Source organism: Mustela nigripes, chromosome 4 (assembly GCF_022355385.1).
Source record: "Mustela nigripes isolate SB6536 chromosome 4, MUSNIG.SB6536, whole genome shotgun sequence".
Taxonomy (NCBI): domain Eukaryota; kingdom Metazoa; phylum Chordata; class Mammalia; order Carnivora; family Mustelidae; genus Mustela; species Mustela nigripes.
In genome coordinates this window covers 164,121,116-164,142,659 of record NC_081560.1, presented here as the reverse complement: position 1 = coordinate 164,142,659, position 21,544 = coordinate 164,121,116, and the positions used below count along the sequence as shown (strand labels likewise).

The 21,544-nt window shown below is 40.3% G+C and overlaps 1 protein-coding gene across 3 annotated transcripts in view; it reads left to right on the top strand.

The window, feature by feature from the left end:
- The first annotated feature begins 2,765 nt into the window (after positions 1 to 2,765).
- Positions 2,766 to 21,544, top strand: part of CWF19L1 (CWF19 like cell cycle control factor 1) — a 31,232-nt gene continuing 12,453 nt past the window's right edge. The window contains exons 1-7 of one of the 3 annotated variants that reach the window (XM_059398343.1): positions 2,766 to 2,888; positions 6,132 to 6,216; positions 7,014 to 7,092; positions 7,840 to 7,941; positions 10,509 to 10,723; positions 13,289 to 13,407; positions 19,951 to 20,035. In XM_059398343.1, the coding sequence (XP_059254326.1) occupies positions 2,866 to 2,888; positions 6,132 to 6,216; positions 7,014 to 7,092; positions 7,840 to 7,941; positions 10,509 to 10,723; positions 13,289 to 13,407; positions 19,951 to 20,035 (708 nt within the window). In that variant the 5' untranslated portion in view covers positions 2,766 to 2,865. Of the gene's footprint in view, positions 2,889 to 2,926; positions 2,934 to 6,131; positions 6,217 to 7,013; positions 7,093 to 7,839; positions 7,942 to 10,508; positions 10,724 to 13,288; positions 13,408 to 19,950; positions 20,036 to 21,544 lie in introns of those variants that run through there. The other 2 variants (XM_059398345.1, XM_059398344.1) reach the window with 2 other exon arrangements.

Genomic DNA, 21,544 nt, shown 5'->3' with positions numbered 1-21,544 from the left:
TTTCACCACTGAGTATGATGTCAGTTGTGGACTTGTCATATATCACCTTTATTATATTGAGGTACATTTCTTCTATGTACACTTTGTTGAGAGGTTTTTTTTTCTCTTTCTATCATGATAGGATGCTGAATTTTGTCAAATGTTTTCTTTACAACTATTGAGATGATCGTATGATTTTTATCTTTAATTCTATAAATGAGATTTATTGCATTTATTGATTTTGGTATGTTGAAACATCCCTACATCCCAGGACAAGTCCCACTTGATCATGGCATGTAATCCTTTTAACGTGCTGTTGAATTCAGTTTGCCAGTAACTTGCTGAGAACTTTATATCTATATTCATCAGGGATATTGGTCTGTGGTTTTCTTTTCTTATAGTATCCTTATCTGGCTGGCTTTGGTTTTGGGTAACGCTGACCTTATATAATGAGTCTGGGAGTGTTCCTTCCTCTTCAGTTTTTGGAAGAGTTTGAGAAAGATTGGCATTACTTCTTTAAATGTTCAGTAGAATTCAGTGAAGTAATCTGATCCTGGGATTTCTTTTTTGGGAGTTTTTTGATTACTGATTCAAATTCCTTACTCTTTACTGGTCTGTTCAGATTTTCTATTTCTTCTTGATTCAGTCTTATTAAGTTTTATGTTTCTAGAAATCTATCCATTTCTTCTTGGTTGTCCAATTTATTGGTATATAATTATTTACAGTGATCTGTTATGATCTCTGTATTTCTGTGGTATCAGTTGAATGCCTCCTTTTTCATTGATAATTTCATTTATTTGAGTCCCCTCTTTTTTGATTAGTTAGCTAAAGGTTTGTCAATTTTATCTTTTTCAAAAACCAACTTTTAGTTTTGTTGATCTTTTCTATTGTTTTCCTGTTCTCTGTTTCACTTTTTTCTGCTGTAATTTTTATTATATCCTGCCTTCTGCTAACTTTGGGCTTAGTTTATTCTTATTTTTCTAGTTCTTTGATGTGTAATGTTGAGTTGTTTATCTGAGACCTTTATTTTTTAATATAGACATTTACAGTTATCAACTTTCCTCTTGGAACTGCTTTTGTTGCATTCCATAAGTTTGGTGTGTTGTGTTTCTATTTTCTTTTGTCCCAAGATGTTTAAAATTTTTCTTTGTGATTTCTTCTTTGGTCTATTAGTTGTGTTCAGGAGTGTGTTGTTTAATTTCTATTTTTTTTTAAATTTTCTAGTTTTCTTCCTCATTTCTTATTGAATTCTAGTTTTGTACCATTATGGTTGAAAAGATACTTGATATAATTTCTATGTACTTGAATTTTTTGAGACTTGTTTTGTGGCCCAACATTCTATTCTGGAGGAATTTTCCATGCACTTGTGAAGAATGTGTATTTTAAAACCAGACTTCTTAGCATGCATCAAAACCCCTATTTCTTTCATTTTTTTCCAGTTTCATTTTCTATAACTCTGACACTTACACTGTATTCAGCTATCTTGAGCTAGCTTAAATTCCCCTGGATGAGCTTTCTTTCCATAAGCTTTATATTTCAGAGTAGATTTAGATTTATAAGAGTTGGAAAGATAATACAGAATTCCACTGATGAATTTTCGTATCTTACTATTGTTTCTCTTCCTGAAGGGATTACCTGCCCATGTTTGGCAAATTTCTACTCCTTTATATTCAGTCTTGATTTCTACTTGTGGGCTGTGCTGGATTGCCCCCAAAGTAGAAAAGAACACAAGCTTTGTGTGCTATCAAAGCAGGGGCATTAATAATTAATGAGATAGGCAATTTAATATTTCCCTCCAAAGTGAGGGAAACCAGAATTTTGTGGTTCTTACTTAAACTTATTTATGTTTTAGTTAATTTCTAATTACGTGGCTGACCTTAGTGAATTTTTCCTCCCCCTCAGTTGTCTGAAGCCCCTTTGTTTCCATTTCCTTATATACTGTTGTCTCCTATAAATTGGACTGAATTCCTCCAAAAAGCCAAGGTCATGAAAAACAAAACCAAAAATGTAGGTGGGCTGTTGTAGATTTAAAAAGACTAGAGAGAGTGGAGCGCCTGGATGGCTCAGTGGGTTAAACCTCTGCTTTCAGCTCATGATCCCAGGGTGCTGGCATCAAGCCCTGCATGGAGCCCTGCATCAGGCTCTCTGCTCAGCGGGGAGCCTGCTTCCTCCTCTCTTTCTGCCTGCTTCTCTGCCTCCTTGTGATCTTTCTCTCCGTCCAATAAATAAATAAAATCTTTTAAAAAATGTTAAAAAGACTAGAGAGAGAACTGAATACAAGCGTGAAACTTAATTGTATCCGGAATTAAAACAAGCTCCAGATATTAAAAAAAGGGGGGGGGCACAAATGGAGAACTTTAAATATCGATGTGTATTAGATGATATTATTGAACTTATTAATTTTTTTAGATGTGTTAATACTATTTTGGAGATGTAGGGACTGTCCTTATTCTTATGAAATGCACTCTGAGGTATTCTTGATACCTGCAACTTACTTTCAAATGATGCAGTGAGAATAACAGTGCTGTGCACCTTTAAGGAGCGGGAGTCTGTCTTTGCCCACTGGACTGATATGGTTAGGTTAGGGCCCAACATTGTGTCGGGAACTTTCTAGAAGCTCCATAACTTAAATTGCTCCGAAGTAAAACATCGTAATTGGAATCATTTTTCCCATTACCCCTTCCTTCCTCTACTGCTCTTCGATTCTTCTTGGAGGCGAAGTCACCTTGAGAGAGGCTTCTGTCCCTCGGCGCTCTCCGTAGATCACCGAACCCTCATTGGCTGGGTGCACTGACGTCTTAGTGTGGTGCTGCCGCGTTTTTCAGAGGAGCTTGGGTTCAGAGTCCCGCTTTTGGGTGGTCGACCTAATCCCGGCTGTTTGAACAAATGGCTCAGAAACCGCTGCGTCTGTGAGTGACCATAGCTCAGAATCGCAAGTGCGCGCGCACGTATGGGTGCGTGCGGGCTCGAGTGTATGCTGGTCGGGGGCTCTCTCGTGCCTGGAAGAGGGGAAAAGGCGGGGGTGGGAGCGTGGTGGCGGCTCGTGAGCTTCCGACCCTGTTTTAGCTCCGCCGGAGCCGGTCTCCTTTCGCTTCCGAGAGGGGACTCTTGGAGACACACGCTGGGAGAGGCGGAAGCGTCCAGCGTCAGGCCTCCTCCATCTTAGGCTATCCTGGACCCTGACACTTTTCTCCTTCGCTTTAACGCACACCCCGCTTATGTGTTGATGAAAATAAGTTACCATGGGCTCCACTGGTGGGTCCTTGTCAGTTGGGAACTGACGAGCTAGATAGTTCTCCTGCGCAGGCGCACTTTTTTGGGAGGAGGAGACTCTGGAGTGAAGCTACACCATCCATCCGTGCATCTATGGACCCATTGAACAAATATTTATTGAACAGTTGCAGTGTACCAGGCATTGTGCTAGACACTGCACAGATGGAGTTCCTGCCTTAATGGAGCTCAGAGTCTTGAGTAGATATTAATCAAAGAATCCAGATTAATGTCAAATTATGGTGGTGAAAAATGTCGGGAAGAAAAGCTTCACGGTTCTGGAAGAGAGTATAAAAGGGGATTTGGCTTATTATGAGGAATCAGGAGAGGGAGGATTGAGCCTTGGTTAATATTTTGGTCTTTATTCTAAAGTCATCGAAATGTTTAAGAACTCCTTGGCAGGATCAGATTTTTGTTTTGAAAAGCGATTCTGGCTGCAGTGTGAGAACAAATTAAAGCCGAAGAAGTGGGCAGCTAGGATTAGGTAGAGTGATGGCAGAAGCAAAGTGCTGGGATTCAGGGCTTATTAAGGAGATGAAATTAACAGGGCTTGGAGATGGTTTGGCTGTGAGAAGGAGTTGGCACCGTGGGATCCAAAATTTCTGCCCCTCATTGGGATAGGAAACACTGGAAAAGGGCCTATTTGGGGAGATGATGAACTTTGAGATGTCCTGTGATGTACAAACTGGATGAGGGTTCTCTGAGAAACAATTATAATTCCATATGACAACTTCTATGATAAAGGGAGCACCTGGAATTGGTGACTGATAGGGACTGGAGGACTTCCTAGAGGAGGTGGTGCTCAAGAGTTAAATAAAAACACCTAGTAGTTTATTACAGAGCTTCTCTGAGATGCTCTATGGGTTTCTGAGGTTTGAGAAGAGAGTGACTTTCTGAGCCAGTTAAGAGGGCTTTAGAGATGTGCTGGGCCTTGAAGGATGGGAAAAAATTAGATTCAGGGTGGGTAGGGTCGGGCTGTTAGGAGAGGTATGGCAGAGGCAGAGAATGATCAGATTGACAGTAGGGGAAGTTTGTGCTACAGAAACTTGGAGAAAGCCCTGGGGAGAGGGACCAAAGACTTATGGAAGCCTGTGGCTCTGCAGGCAGTGGAGTTCTCTTAGTGTTTTTGAGGAAAGAACATTAAATTGTTGGCTTTATATAAGATGGTTAGGAAGAAGAGTAGGCATTAGAGGAAATAAATGTAAGCGCATTCCCTATGTTATATCCAGTACCTGATTCATTAGATCGTTGGCTGATTCTGCTTCTGCCTTATCACAGGACTCTCCGTGGCTCTGTCTCAGAGTGTCCTCCATTCCTCCCTTCTCCCTCATTTCTCTCTCTACTTCTCCAGTCCAAATTGTGTTCAAAATTCTAAATTTTTCATCATTTCTCTCCTTCATATCTTCATTCAATATTGCCCCTTTTGATGATATATTTGCTTGTTTCTCCAGACCATCTTACACTGTTACTGAAATGAACTTTAAAAAAAAAATACAGATTTTATTTATTTGACAGACAGAGATCACAAGCAGGCAGAGAGAGAGAGGAGAAGCAGGCTCCCTACGGAGCAGAGAGCCCGATGCTGGGCTCGATCCCAAAACCCTGGGATCACAACCCGAGCCGAAGACAGAGGTGCCCTGAAGTGAACTTTTTAAAACATATTACTAGCCAGCTTGAAAATGTTCAGTGATACGGACATGCCAGAAAGACGTAGTGGACGAACAGTAAGAATTGTAATATTTCAAGATGAGTTCAAAGACATTAAGAAATGGTATGAGAGGGGCACCTGGGTGGCTCAGTGGGATTGAGCCCCACATCCGGTTCTCTGCTCAGCAGGGAGCCTGCTTCTCCCTCTCTCTCTGCCTGCCTCTCTGCCTGCTTGTGATCTCTGTCAAATAAATAAATAAAATATATATAAATATATAAAGAAATGGTATGGAGATAGAAAAACCATGGAAGTCAGAATTCTAAAAACTCAGAAATGAGTTGATAAAACAAGTTACTTTACAACTTAGGGCCATTCTGTCTGGCAAACCTCAGCTCTGGCCACTTTCTGCCTCTCTGCCCCTTAACAATTTACACATATCTCCTATTGTAGCCTTTTTCATGTACATTTTTATTAGAGTATCTCCCCTTCCCTGATTGTCGATTTTTTGAGGTTTGAACTGAGTGTTTTTCCTCTTTGTACTCCTAGCGTGTTCTTAGCCTACTACTGGGTGTATTGCCTTAGCATATTATAGGTGTCTGGTACGTCATTTTTGGGTGGATGGTTGATAGTGGCAGTGGAAAGGAAAAGGGTGGAATGAATGTGAAAGATGTTTAGGAAAGGGGATTGATGATGGGGCACCTGGGTGGCTCAGTGGGTTAAAGCCTCTGCCTTCGGCTCAGGTCATGATCTCAGGGTCCTGGGATCGAGCCCCGCATCAGGCTCTCTGCTCGGCAAGGAGCCTGCTTCCTCCTCTCTCTCTGCCTGCCTCTCTGCCTACTTGTGATCTGTCTTTGCCAAAGAAATAAATAAAATCTTTAAGAAAAAAAAAGGGGGGGGGGATTGATGAGCCTTGATGATTGGATAGGGGATTTTTGACTCTTGGCGACCAGCTGGACAATACAGCCATTTACAAAGCTTGGGAAGTGAGGAGAAGAAACTGCTTTGATTTGCTGTTTGATTTGGTTCGATAAGCTAACCTGTAGATGTGGCGAGTAGAAGGTTTTAGTGACTTAGGTGGAGCTGCCCCATGGTAGGTAATAGTTCTGAACCTCTCTGGTAGCCTCAGAGAGACTGGGTTACATATTCACCAGATCTGGGAAGGCTAATGTGTATGAAACCCAGCAGGCCCATTCATGTTTCCTGAATTGCCTTAACATGTATCTCTTGTTCGCAGCTTGGCTTGTGGAGATGTTGAAGGAAAGTTTGACGTTTTGTTCAACAGAGTTCGAGCAATTCAGAAGAAAAGTGGAAACTTTGATGTAAGACATTTCCTGTTACTGACTCTAATTTTACTGTTATTGTCAAGTGTACTAAAATAGAGTTTGGACTCCTTTATTCCTTTCTCGATGGAACACACATGCTCCTTTTTTCTGAGACTGAGTTCCTTTTGTGAGCATAGGAACTTAGTAGCTGTGGAATGGTAGGGAAGGGGAGACTTCTTTACCTTTTAATACTTTTTGAATTGGAATCTAATTACTTTCTTACTGTGCACAAAACTGAAAATAGAGGAGCAAAACCTCCGTAGGTGATTCTAAGCCCTGGGTTTGGGAACCGCAAATGTATTCCATGAGTGTATGGTATGGATTAAGTCAGATAACATGTGCAAATGCTTCGCTAACTGAAGAGCCTTATATAAATGTTAATGTAGGATCGTGAACTAGACTCAACCCCTAGCAAACAGTATTCTAGGTTAAAGATGAAGTAAAGACAACGGCAGGAAGTGTGTTTTTTTGCCCTGTATCTCTGAGGGTATCTAATACTTAATGTCTTGTGTTTCAAGAGAGAGTCTTGGAAGTAGATTTCTCCATTTTTCCCTGACCCCCGTCCCAACTTAAATCTGATGGCCAGTAAGCCAAAATTTAGTGATTTGTAGAATCAGATTAACTACCACAATTGCTGCCCAAGAATTATGTGTTGCGAGTCTGCAGATTGATGAAGGAAAAACACTTACTTTGAGGCCATTAAGTAGAAAAATTAGCTGAATTATGTTACTGTCTATTATGTACTATTTGATAAAAAAAAAATCTCATATATCTGTTTAAAAAACTCATTTTAGCTGCTGTTGTGTGTAGGAAATTTCTTTGGCTCCACTCCAGATGCTGAATGGGAGGAGTATAAAACTGGCATCAAGAAAGGTATAGAAATTATTTTTATTTAACAAATGATTCCTAACGAAGTTGCAAGGTTACATAATTTTTGCTGGGTTCTTTTCACACATACTAGTTATTTAAGAGTTTCCCTTGGAGCTCCTCATTGAGCTGGGAAGGATTCCTGTGCATCTAAATGTTCACATTTTGAATTTGGTTGGATTTGGTTTAGAAAAAGAATTCTCAGGGTGCCTCGGTGGCTCAGTCAGTTGAGCATCAACTCTTGATTTGAACTCAGGTCATGATCTCAGGGTTGTGAGATCAAACCCTGCTTTGGGCTCTGTGCTCAATGGGGAGTCTGCTTGGGCTTCTCTCTCTCTCTCTGCCTTTCCCCTCACTCATGCTCATGTGCACACACGCTTTCTCTCCAAATAAATAAATAAATCTTAAAAAAAAAAATTCTCTTCTAAGTAGGCAGGAATTGAAGAAATTCAACCACATGTGTCCTTTCCTTTTTCCAGTTTGAGTGGTTTTTTTAAATGAAGTTCTTTATGGTCTCTGTTTTCCTTACTATACATTAACCATCCTCTTTAAGATGTCATTTCATCAACTAGTGATAATATTAAATAGTCAGGCCATGGGTGGGGTAGGATATCTTAAGTGGTGAGCACATTCCACAAATAGGATTGCAGATTCATTACTTTTGCTATGATTATTTTTCCTGTGGGGAAACATTTCTCAAATTCCAAAGCAGATCTGGTAACTGTATGTTGTCATGTCTGTTTCTCTTACCAGTTCCTATTCAGACGTATGTACTGGGTGCTAATAACCAGGAAACAGTAAAATGCTTCCAAGATGCTGATGGGTGTGAGTTAGCTGAAAACATTACGTATCTGGGTAAGTTTGTATTTTTTGTGTTTGAAATTCACATAATAAAGTGTCCCACAAATCAGTCTCCTGGGAAATTTGTGGCTCAATTCTTCTGCCATTACTGTTGAGAGAATGGGGTTCTTTCCCAAAGTCTTTATCTATACCCTTAAGACTCCGGCATTTTTTTCCTTTGTAGTCTTTCCCAACTTTCCCCAATCTCCTTGCACTCCCATGACCCAGGATATGCTCCTGCAGCCGACCAGAGGAATCAACTACTTGACTGTAGTATAGGGAGTACTTAAGGTATAAATTTTGTTGAAAAAAAATTCTGTGTATGTCGTCTCACCATGTAACATTGCTAGATACAGCTTGTTTGTTAGAATCCTAACTAGCTATCGCTGTGTATCTCACTAAGCTTTTGGAAATTCAAGTATTTAGTGCTGATCCTCACATTTTTCCCTCCCTTTGTCCTTTCTTAGGTTCCTGGTCCACTTTTAATTTTTATTTTATTTATTTATTTTTAAAGATTTTATTTATTTATTTGACAGAGAGAGATCACAAGTAGGCAGAGAGGCAGGCAGAGAGAGAGAGGAGGAAGCAGGCTCCCTGCTGAGCAGAGAGCCCGATGCGGGACTCGATCCCAGGACCCTGAGATCATGACCTGAGCCGAAGGCAGCGGCTTAACCCACTGAGCCACCCAGGCGCCCCTCCTGGTCCACTTTTTAATTCAGGTTAAAATTGTTCCCTCTTTAGCCCCCTGAATCTCTTTTAGTAGTTCTTTTTAATGTCTGCCCATTTAAAAAAGCACTGTCAGATTTTGTTTTTGTTTTTACCTCAGGGGCTATTAGTCTATGGCTTCTTGAATCATTCAACTTATTTTTGTCTAAAATGCTAATGCTCTTCCATTTTGTCTAATGCCCTTCCCATTTCCTCTTTCTTGGTCTCTTACTCCCCCTGAAAGCCTCTATAATTCTTTGCTTTCTGTGTCCTCCCCATCCTTCCCCGCCATAGTCCATCTTGGCCTTTAGTCTCTGCATCTGGCTGGGGCTCTTATGTAAGCAATCTTACTCATCTTGCTTCAATCACACAGGCACATTTAGGCAAAAAATTGATGGACAGATTTTTGTTTGTTGTTTTTAACCATTGTTGCGAGATACATCTTTTGAAATCCTTTTGTTGTATATCTTAAACAAAGGTCTGACTTGTGGCATTTCTTGTAGTATTTATTAGATTTGGATTAAGATCTCTGCTGTAGATATTTATGGTAGCTGTTGCCATATGAATTTAGTGCCAGGAGTGGAGGGACCTGGAGGTATTTGGGTTATTTCTGTAAAAGGTATTTTTTGAGATCCAGTAGGAGGAGCCAACAAAGAACTTGATAGTGAACATGTGATAGAGCTTGAAGTGTTGGCAGAATGTCCAACATATAGTTGGAAGGGATCTTTCTGGAGTGTATAAGCAAGGTCAGTGTGGAAGAGTAGGCTTTGGGGAGTTGGTCCTATAAACATGAAAACCAAAGCTGAGTAGGATCAAACTGTTTGATAGAAAATATAATGAGAAGGGAAGCACTACTCTGTGGTGTGGGCAAATATCTTCATTGAGGGAGTAGGCAAAGAGAGCTGAAAATGATTAGAACAGTGTTGGGAGAGGTAAAGATACCAAGTTCATAGACTCTAAATGAAGAGAGACTGGTTCCCGAGACCAGGAGAGGCCATTGGCAGTTAGTTACAGGGTGATTCATGACCTGTAAGAGAATGGCGGGAGAGGGAAACTAGGGTGCAGTGGGTTTAGGAACCAAGAGGTAAAGCACTTAGCATGGACTGTTCTTTTGAGAAATAGGAAACAGAAGACAAGGAAGTTTCTTTTTCAGTTAGTGTGTGTGTTCCTTTCTTAGGTTTCTTTTTTGGTCTGTGTTCCTTATCAGGTCACATGTGTGTTATTGTCGTGGTCCTTTATTAATTAGTATGTCTCTTAGAGTCTTTAGTACTCTCTTTTCTGAGGGGAGAGAGCCAGCTGAGAAGAGATTCAGTAAGTGAAAGGAAACTGAAAGTTGTTGGAGCAGGGTCTTGAAGGCAACAGGAAGAAATGGGGTCAAAGGCCCACACCAAGAATAAAGTTAAAAGGGAGTGGGGTCTTTAGTTCTTCTCAGTTGCTGTTTCCACATGTTTTCCTTCTGTCAGACGCTGCTGCCTGTGTGACGAGCATACGCATTCTAGACTGTACTTTCCTCAGAACTGCTGCTTGATTCTTTTACTGCCTCGCCCTGGGTCCAGGTGTCTGGGTTTCTTTTAGCCATGTAGAGTCTCCTCTAGAAGGCGGGAAGGCTTTTTCTTAATCAGTGCTTCCCAGCTTTTTTCATTTGTAAGGCCCCTGGGGTAAACCCGCAGAAGGGCTGCTCTCCCTGAATGGGATCGTGCTTGCAGCCATCCACCCCTGAGACCCTGCAGCCAGAAAGGGGCTCTAGAAGTCTGCTTGTTCAGACCCACTGAATGGCAGGGAGGTACGGGGCTCATGGCATGGGGAGAGAGATTCATCATAATAATATTTCATTCTGCAGTTTTGACTAAAACCTGTCTCTTTTTCTTTGAACATAGGGCGTAAAGGCATCTTCACTGGAAGCTCGGGACTGCAGATTGTGTACCTCAGTGGGACGGAGTCCTTGAATGAACCAGTCCCAGGTTACAGTTTTAGTCCCAAGGATGTGTCTTCCCTGAGGACAATGCTGTGTTCAACACCCCAGTTTAAGGGTGTTGATATCTTGCTCACATCCCCATGGCCCAAGTATGTGGGGAACTTTGGGAATTCTTCTGTGAGTAGTGCTTGTTCAGTTGGAATTTCTATAAGCAAATTGCATTGGCTTAATTGGGGCTTCTTTCTACTTTTTTTTTTTTTTTAATTTTACTTACTTATTTGATAGAGAGCATAGAGAGAGAGCGAGAGAGAGAGCGTGCACATGAGCGTGAACACGGGGAGGGGCAGAGGGAGAAGCCAATTCCCCGTTGAGCGGGGAGCCCAATGTGGGGCTCGATCCCAGATGCTGGAATCATGACCTGAGCTGAACGCAGACACTTAACTGACTGAACCACCCATGTGCCTCTTTTTGTTCTTTATATTGAGTATTTCAGCTCTTAGTACCTTTCAGTAGGAATTTTTTGTAAATTATTTCAGGATACTTCAAACTCTATCAACTAACCAAAGCAAAAACTTGGAAACTGGTTGGTGTTCCGAAAGCACAGTTCGCAGATGAAATTGCTGAAATCTTAATTATAAATAAATGATTCTTTAAATTATATTCTCTGCTTCAAGTGGCTTCTTTCAGGCTTCCCCTTAATATGTTTTGAGGGTTCAGGAGCACCTGGGTGGCTCAGTTGGTTAAGCGACTGCCTTCAGCGCAGGTCATGATCCCAGGGTTCTGGGATCGAGCCCTGGGTCAGGCTCACTGCAGAGCAGGAAGCCTGCTTCTCCTTCACCCTCTGCTGCTTCCCCTGCTTGTGTGCTCCTGCTCTCTCTCTGTCAAATAAATGAATAAAATCTTTTAAAAAAAACACGTTTTAAGGGTTCACTAATTTTTAGTGAAAAGATTTATGGTTAGTGGCAGCTCTGCAGTTGTATTTTTCTTACCTTCTGTTCTACATTGTAGTATTTAGCTTTCAAAATAATCTTTTAACGGAGTCATTATGGGATAAGAGGTAGTGATCTCAAGATGGGAAATGAGATGTTGAAAACTTGATATTTCTCTGATGTGAAAGCTTTAATGTTGGGATGCCTTGGAGCTCACTCTTATATTTGATCTTAATATTTTTTTTAAGTAATCTAGAAGAGGATATATACAAGGTTGGTGAGTGATCACATTGGTGGAAATAAGCCTAAGGAAGATCTTGAAATATTATATGTGAGGACAGAAGGCATCTGAGTTTCAGTGAAGGAAGCATAAGAATGCATTTAGAGACAAATACCAATTAATGGATGCAGAGGTCTCAGTAACGATCCCGAAAAGGGTCTTCTGCCAACTTCAGCGCCACATGTCTGTGACCAAAAAGGCCAATAAGATACCAAGCATTGTCAGGCGGAATGTTGAAAGGAAAAGGGACAGTGCTCTCCTCCCCTTCTATAAGTCCATGGCTCTTCTTCACCTCAATTCAAGGGGCAGTGCTGGCTGCAGTGAGAAGATACGGTGAAGCTAGGAGAGATATGGCGAAGCTAGGGAAGGTGCAAAGAACGAGGTCTGAGTTGCTGGTGGAAGGGAGAATGAGAACCCTTCATTTTGGGGTGTTAACAAGGATTTTGATTGAAGTTTATAAATGACTACGTAAGAGCTTAAGGGGATAAAATAATTTAGTTTACCAGTCTCCAAGATATTACAACTCACCTCAAGGCTGATTCCTGCACTTAAGCAGAAACCCGAAGGAAGCAAGCATAGCACATAAGGAAGAAATTCTTGCTTTACTTAGTGGAAAACTAATTTTGGTAATTTCTTTATTTCCAGATAGTACCTTCTCTTAAGTTCCGAAATAATATTATGGATGAGAGATCTCACAATTTATTGTTAATGAAAGCTAGGGATATGTGGGAAAAAGCCTAATATTTTTCTTTTTTTAGATTTTATTTATTTGACAGAGAGAGAGAGATCACAAGTAGGCAGAGAGGCAGGCAGAGAGAGGGTGAAGCAGGCTTCCCACTGAGCAGAGAGCCTGATGCAGGTCTCGATCCCAGGGCCCTGAGACAATGACCTGAGCCGAAGGCAGAGACTTAACCCACTGAGCCACCCACGTACCCCAAGCCTAATATTTTTGACAGACTTTATGTTACAGACTTTAACAAGGGCACGGTTGTGTCCTTCCACAAACCACACCTTTCTTGACTGAAGCAAAATAAAGGATTGCATGCTATGTCATGAAGTCCTTGAATATTCCATTCCAAATAATCTGAATAATCTCTGGATCCCAGGGGCCCTGAAAGCTAGCTTTTAATTTTTATATTTTGCATTGACTAGGATTGTCTGCATGTTGGAACTACAGGTGCACAACAAAGCAAATTATAGAAGGGAAGTGTGTGGGCTCCAGGGAGAGAAATCAGTTTCCAAAAAAAGACCCTAATAAATCCTACTTTGGGTATTATATGGAGAGCTTATCTTACCTTTAACCCCTGACTTCCAGCAGTTGTTCCTATCTCTGCATTTATAATAGCCCAGTTCCTCTTAATATGTTTGAGATTTCTCTGATTGCCACAAATATGCAGTTCATTATCCAAATCCTACTGCCAACACATGTATTGACATTAAAAACTTTAAAGTCGTTTTAAAGTGTCTTGTTATTTGCCTGTTTTTCTTGGTGACTTTTAGGTCCATTATGATGACTGAATTTCTGTTTACCAGGGAGAAGTGGATACCAGAAAATGTGGCTCTGCTTTGGTCTCCAGTCTGGCCACAGACTTGAAACCAAGATACCATTTTGCTGCTTTGGAAAAGACCTATTATGAGAGACTTCCTTATCGGTGAGTGGCATTACATTATTTTGGCTTTTTAGAGAATTTGCCCTGGATCTTCTGTGAGACCTTCTCTTGTCCATCTGAGTCATGTAACATCTTCATTCATTGTACTTACTCATGCACTCAGAAACTCTCAGTAACTCAGTAACTGAGTTAGTAACTCAGTTAACTCTCAGTGAGTAGCTCTCAAATTACTTAGCTCTTCTCAGTTTATTTCCTAATTTGCAATACAAGGGATTGGACTGTATACAACCCCTTAAAGGTGTGCAGGTCTGAAGTAACAAAACTGTTTAATCCTCACAGCTTTCCGCAACACAGTGTGTCCTTTTTTGATCAGGTCAAATACGTACCTTTTATATAGTCTTGAAAATTCATGTCTCAGCCTAATAAGAAGTATTTCAACTTGAGAATCAAGAACTTGTATCAATTTTTTCCCCCTTTTTTCATAGTTTTGAGTTTGGAAGTTAGTAGAGTTTTTAAAGCATGTCTTGTAGAGACAATAAAACCAGTGTTTTGTAAGTGATAGAATTAAGTTAACTCTAAATTATCTTCACTGGTAAAGAGCATGGATAATTTTGAAAATAATCTGTAGGAACTTTTTTTTTCCCAACAAGTGTTGTTTGAAAGTTCAAAAATATAGGCAAGCAGGGGAAGAAAAAAAACCCAAAAACCCTATCCTTCCTCCATAATCCCAAAGCCCAAGAGATAATCATAAATATTACAGCTTTTTCTGTTTTATCTTAATATATGCCTTCTAGAAAAACATTGTTCTCTAAAACCCTGCACTAAAAGCAGAGGTTATGGGAACAAACCTGTCAAAACCTGTCGAACTTTTTTTTTTAAACTTACCTAGCTTTTAAGGATCTGAATACACATTTCCTCGAAGAACATATACCAGTGGACAGTAGGCACATGAAAAGATGTTCCAGCCTTAGCAATCAGGGTAATTTAAGTCCAGCCCACAATGAGAGATCACTTGACATTCACTAAGATGGCTATGGTCAAAAAGGCAAATAATAAGGTAGTGAGGATGTGGAGGAATTAGAACCCTCGTGTGTTGTTGGTGGCGATGTAAGAAGATGGAGATGCTTTGCCAAACTGTTGGCAGTTCCTCAAAGTTAAAGAGTTACTGTCTGACCCAGCAATTTCACTTTTGTTCCAAGTGAAGTAGAAACATTGACCCATGCAAAAACTTGCACACAAATGATCATAACAGCATTATTCATGATAGACAAAAAGTGGAAACAACCCTGATATCTATCATCTGATGAATGGGTAAAGAAAAAGTGATATATCCATACCTTGGAATGTTATTCAAGAAAAAGGAATGGAGGGGCGCCTGGGTGGCTCAGTGGGTTAAGCCGCTGCCTTCGGCTCAGGTCATGATCTCAGGGTCCTGGGATCGAGTCCCGCATCAGGCTCTCTGCTCAGCGGGGAGCCTGCTTCCTCCTCTCTCTCTCTCTGCCTGCCTCTCTGCCTACTTGTGATCTCTCTCTGTCAAATAAATAAATAAAATCTAAAAAAAAAAAAAAAAAAAAAAAGAAAGAAAAAGGAATGGAGTACTGAGAGATGCTTCATGGGTGAACCTTGAAAACGTGCCAAATCAAAGAAGCCAAGTGCGAGAGACCACATGTATGATTCCATTTATATAAAATGTCCAGGGAAGGGGGACAAGGTGGTGGAGTAGGAGACCTAAATTTTGTCTGGTTCTAGGAATTCAGCTAGATAGTTATCAAACCATTCTAAACACCAACAAACTCAACAGGAGATTGAAGAGAATACCAGCAATTCTGTGAACAGAAAGCCACCCGCTATCTGGAAGGTAAGAGGTGCAGAGAAGTGAATCCGAGGCAATATTTGGGAAGATAGACTGCAGGGAAAGGGAGCCTCTGTCAGCCGGCTCCCAGCAAGGGATAGAGAAGTAGAGCCCCAAATTAGAACTTTTAGAAGTCTTGAAATAGGGCTCCATATATGTGGGATATATGGCTTGAAAGAGTCAGAATTTATCTTCTTTGTTGGCTTTGTTAGCTCAAAAGTCCATGCTTCAAATGGACACACACTAAACCACATATCTCTGAGCTAACATCTCGTATTACTTAGGAATGTTTCTGGCTTCCAGGAACAGAAAGTGTGATTAATGGTAGCCTGGGCAATAACATGGAAGTTTTTAAAACGATGAGGAGTATGGAGGTACTTGTAGGTTGGTACAATGACTCAGCAATATGTTCAAACATCTAGGAACCAGGATTTTCCTGTCTTGTTCCCTCCACTCTCAGTATATTTGTTTTTTGCCCTCCTGGTTGTCATGCTCCACTGAGGGACATTGCTCCAGGGACTAACCGGGGCAGAACAGTAGGTGGGACAGTGTGGACTTGACCCTTGGGGTCACAGAAAGACCGGGGGGTGTGAGGGTGGCAGAACTCCCAAGTATTGGAGTGGGGAAGCCTGCAAAGACGGAGCCAAGGAGTGGCCTCTCAGCTTGGGGTTGCCATAAACCAGGATCTGCGGCACAGCAGAGGCCCAGCCAGCAGCAGATCTGAGGAGACCCCCCTCTTCCTCCCCTGGGAGGAGCAGCCAGGAGTGCACTGTAGGAATCTGCTGGGTTTGGAGACTGCAGACAGGGCCAAGAGCCAGAGATAGAGACACTCTGTCACAGGCCCGGTGAGCACGGAGTGCGGCTAGAGACCAGGGAGGTAGGAGTGATTGACTGCTTTTCTCTGAGGGCGCATGGGGCAGGGGTGGGGAAGGTTGGGGGGATAGGGACTGGGAGGCTGCCATTTTCATTCCCATCCTTCAAAGCTGTATGGAAAGCCTTCTGGGAATAAAAACTACAGAAAATAAACCTGAGCAGATTACTTAGCCTGGCCCCTGGCAAGGGCAGTGCAATTCTGCCTCAGGCAAAGACATTTGAGAATCTCTGCAAGAGGTCCCTCTCCCAGAAGATCAGCAAGAACATCCAGCCAAGACCACATTTACTGATCAATGAGAATTGCAAAACTCTAGCACTAGGGGAATACAGTACAGAGAATGCATGGCTTTTTCCTCCATGATTCTTTAGTCTTTCAAAGTTAATTTTAAAAATTTTCTTCTTTTCTTTTGCAACCAGTATCTTATCAATTCCTTTTTAGAAATATTTTTTAATTTTCATTTTTACAGTCATATTCTACCCCTTCATTGCATTCAACTTTGTTTTTTGTATATATGTGTTTTTCTTTATTTAAAATTTTGGGATACACTTTATTCTAACACCAAAATATGCCTCAGATCTAGTGTATGGCTTTGTTCTAGTCTTCCATCTGATCACATTGTCTCCCTTTTTAAAATTTTTAAAAATTTTTTTCCTTTCTTTTTTCAACAAACTTTTTATCAATTCCTATTTTAAAATCTTTTTCAATTTTCATCTTTACAGTCATATTCCATCCCTTCATCGTATTTATCCTTTTTTTGTATATATGTATGTATGTTTTTCTTTCTATATGAAATGTCCAGAATAGGCAAATACATAGAGATATGTATGGGGCTAGTTGGAGGGAAAGTGGGGAGTGATTGCTAATTGGTACAGAGTTTCTTTCTCTGGTGATAACAATGTTCTAAAATTAAATTGTGGTGATGATTGCACAGCTCTGTAAATATGCTAAAAAGTATTGAATTGGGTACTTTAGATGGGTGAATTGTATAGTATTTGAATTAGAGCTTAAGATATGTTCCATATATACAATGGAATAGTATGCCTCCATCAGAAAGGATGAATACCCAACTTTTGTATCAACATGGATGGGACTGGAAGAGATTATGCTGAGTGAAATAAGTCAAGCAGAGAGAGTCAATTATCATATGGTTTCACTTACTTGTGGAGCATAAGGAATAACACAGAGGACATTAGGAGAAAGAAAGGAAAAGTGAATTGGGGGAAATTGGAGGAGGAGACAAATCATGAGAGACTGTGGACTCTGAGGAACAAACTGAGGGTTTTGGAGGGGAGGGAGTGTGGGGGGTTAGGTGAGCCTGGTGGTCGGTATTAAGGAGGGCACGTACTGCATGGAGCACTGGGTGAGGTGCATAAACAATGAATCTTGGAACACTGAAAAAAATAAAATTAAAAAACTGTTAAAAAAAACATGACAAAGAAACCTGTGCAACTTTTCAGCCAGAGCTGTAACAAAAACCCATAACCAGCATAATAGAAATACTAAATGTAGGTAAATTTCCACTAACATTTGCACTTCGAATTACAGTCCATGCTTTGCTTTTCTCTATTTTGAGTGTTATTTTGTTTTTCCTTCCTTTGAGGAGCATTTTAAAAACACCATTCACGGGTGCCTGGGTGGCTCAGTTGGTTAATTGTCTGACTCACGATTTCCGCTCAGGCCAGGATCTTATAGGTGATGGTGTCCAGCTCCTGGTCAGGCTCTGTGCTCAGTGGGGAGTCTGCTTGAGATTCTCTCCCTCCCCTGACTCATGCACATGTGTGCGCTCACTCTCTGTTTCAAATAAACAAACAAACAAATAAATCTTAAAAGGGGTAGTATCCTTCACCAGTCATTTTTATTTTAAAATAAATGAGAGAAACATCTTCATGGCTTTTTGTGGGTACTTGCAGTTTCCCTGTAGTACTAGTTTTCTATTGCTGTTGTACAAATTACATAAACTTTGTGGCTTAAAATAATCCCATTTATTATCTCAGAGTTTTGTAGCTCAGAAGTTGGACATGGACATCACTGGGCTAAAATCAAAGTGTTAGCCAGGTTATGTCAGTTCTATCCAGGCAATCTTAAGGGTAGCAGATTAGCAACCGATTAATTCCATCTCTCACCTTATTCCTCTTTGCTGTATAAGCTGACGTTCACAGGTTATGGGGATTAGGACATGAACATCTTTGGGGAGCTAGTGTTTTGCCTGTCACACCTGGGTAGCCTAACAATGGGAAGTATTAGTAGTTCTTGAGGCCACTGCCCTAGTCACTACTTGCAGTAAAGAAAGACACTTCCATAGGACATTCAGCTGTTTTCCCTTAATGTCTTCATGTACTATTAAAGCTTCTATTTAATTATGAGTAAACTTGTTTCAGTCATTTTAGAAGTTTCATATGAAACAGCATGACTTTCACCTTAATACTGACATCAGTCCCATTTACTAATTATGAATCTATTTCCTCTCTTTAAAGAAATGGGTTATAGTAGACAAGCTGTATTTTGACTTATTTCCTTTTAGTAATGTGAATTTAAAACAAGTATTTGTGTATTTGTTTATATATAATGGTATTATGCTAGATTTTTAAAAATAAAATTATATTTTTTGACAGACTCAGGAAATTTCTGTAGCACGAGGAAAGGAAAGTGCTTTAAGGGTTGGTATTTGTGTTAACAGTCAACTCACTAAAATTAAAAAATATATATAATGCTGTAACTTTTTTCTTTTTTAAAGAGTTTATTTATTTATTTGACAGAGATCACAAGTAGGCAGAGAGGCAAGCAGAGAGAGAGAAAGGAGGAAGCAGGCTCCCTGCCAAGCAGAGAGCCTGATGCGGGACCCGATCCCAGGACCCCAAGATCATGACCTGAGCTGAAGGCAGAGGCTCAACCCACTGAGCCACCCAGGCGCCCCAGTAACTTTTTTCTTTTAATTATTAAATAATAGTTGCTCAGTGTACAATACTTGTAAAACAGAAAAGCTCAATAAAGTATTTTGGTGTGTTCAGTTATATTTTTTCTGTAAAATTATATAGACACTCATGTGTTTTTATATTTTTCCTGGAAAAATGAAATCTTACTATAAACTACTGTTTGAAGCATATTTTCTTCTCTTACAACTTTTTTCTATCTGGCTTTCATTTTTTTTTTTTTTAAGATTTTATTTATTTATTTGACAGAGAGAGATCACAAGTAGGCAGAGAGGCAGGCAGAGAGAGAGGAAGGGAAGCAGGCTCCCTGCTGAGCAGAGAGCCCGATGGGGGACTCGATCCCAGGACCCTGAGATCATGACCTGAGCCGAAGGCAGCGGCTTAACACACTGAGCCACCCAGGCGGCCCCTCTGGCTTTCATTATTATAGCCTTTATTTGGTTGGTTTTTGTTTTTGTTTTTGAGAAGAGAAGAGAAAACATTGAAAAGGGGCTGGGGGTAGAGGGAGGGACAGAGACTCCTAAGCAGAGCTGAGATCAAGAGTCCTCCACTTAACTGACTGAGCCATCCTATTATATCCTCTCTTACAGCTTTTTATTATGCACAAAAAAATAGTATAGTGAACTCTCCTATACTCATCACCCAACCTGAGCAATTATTATCATTTTGCCAATTTTACAACTCTTTTAAAACCAAATATTGGAGTTTTTGTGCTTTTCAAATATGTGATCTCGTTTTCTTCTACAAATATCCCTGTTGAGTTAGGGATGACTATCCTACTGGATTTACAGGTGACATCTGAGATTATGTTACTGGTGGTGATGGATTTAGGATCTGTGCTCTCTCTTGGTCCCACCAAGTACATATTTCATAATTGTAAATCAAAATTAAAGTTTTTGGTGACCTGTTGTCTGTTAAATGTATTATAGAAACCACGTCGTTCTACAGGAAAATGCACAGCATGCCACCAGGTTCATAGCTCTGGCGAATGTTGGAAATCCAGAAAAGAAAAAGGTAAAGATTTGAGTGTTTGGTCATAGGTTAATATTCACTTTCTGCCTGATAAATGTTCCTCCTACCAATTCAGCATTCAGATCTTTCTTCTTTCCAATTGCAAGGTTCCAGCACTTCAGTGATTCCTTTGTGAAGATATAATGAAAGGTCAGATTTCCTTGAGTCTTTTGTAGGGGATTTTAAAGAAGGGTTTGGGAAAATAGGCCCAGTGAAACCAAGGCAGAATTTCCAATGGATGATATTCCTTTCTTCCCACATCCGTGTGGTTGACTTTGTAAGTATTCATGAGTTTGCCCTCGGATGGTACTCTTGCTTTGCTTCTTTTGGCACCTTCATTCAGCAGAAATAATAGCCTTTATAAGATTTATTTAACCCCTCCTTGGCTTTGGGAAATCTTAGAGATATCTGGAATGTATCTTTGTACTGGAAAACAGTAGAGGTGAATGAAAGCATATACCAGAAAAGTATGTTATTTTTCTCAATTCCAGAAATCAGCATTTCTGATTCTCCAGGGCCAAAAGCAGGATGTTGTGGATTGAGACAGCTACAGTCAGAACAGTCAGGCAAAGGAAGGATAGATGAATTATGTGAAGATTATTCTGTAACATGTCATAAACATGACATGTTAAACAGATCATGAAAAGATATGAAAAAACATGAAAAGCTAAACAAATATATATTCTGAATTTTCCATTCTATCTTAAGCTTTTCAGCCCAGTGTGTTCTTAGCAAGTTTAGAGTTGTGATTTTTTTTTTTTTTTTTTTACTGCTCTTTTCAAGACCCTCTAGCACCCACAGTATTTTCACTGTAGCAGGATTTTACTATTGCTTTACTCTCAGGGGCATCTTAGCCTCAGTTCTGCGCAACTCGTACTACAGTCAAAAAGTATGGACATTTTTAATTTTGGCAAGCGTTACTAAATTCATCTCAAAATTTTGTTCAAGTTTATACACTCAGCAACAGTGTGTGAGTTTGGTTTTTTTCTTTCTGTCCACATTCTTACAGGGTAGTGTCAGGTTTTTTTTGTTTTGTTTTGTTTTTAAGATTTTATTTATTTATTTGTCAGAGAGAGCACAAGCAGGCAGAGTGGCAGACAGAGGCAGAAGGAGAATCAGGCTCCCTGCTGAACAAGGAGCCCAATGTGGGACTTGATCACAGGATGCAGGGATCGTGACCTGTGCTAAAGCAGCCGCTTAAAGGACTGAGCCACCCAGGCATCCCGTGGAGTGTCAAATTTTTATTAAGGTTTTTGCCAGTGTGATGGATGAAAGATAATGTCTCTCTCTTCATTAGTTGCATTTCCCTGATGAGTAGTGAGGTTAAATATTTATTCCTAGCTCATCTAAAGTTTTCAATATCTCTGCCATTAGTGTAAGAGTCTAGATATGTGTATGAATATTTATGTCTTTGCTCCTAGCCCCTAAGAAGACTCCTCAGCATATGCAGCAGAAATTGTATAATATCAGAGGGAAACATTAATATGGCCAATTTAGTTTTCATTAGAATGA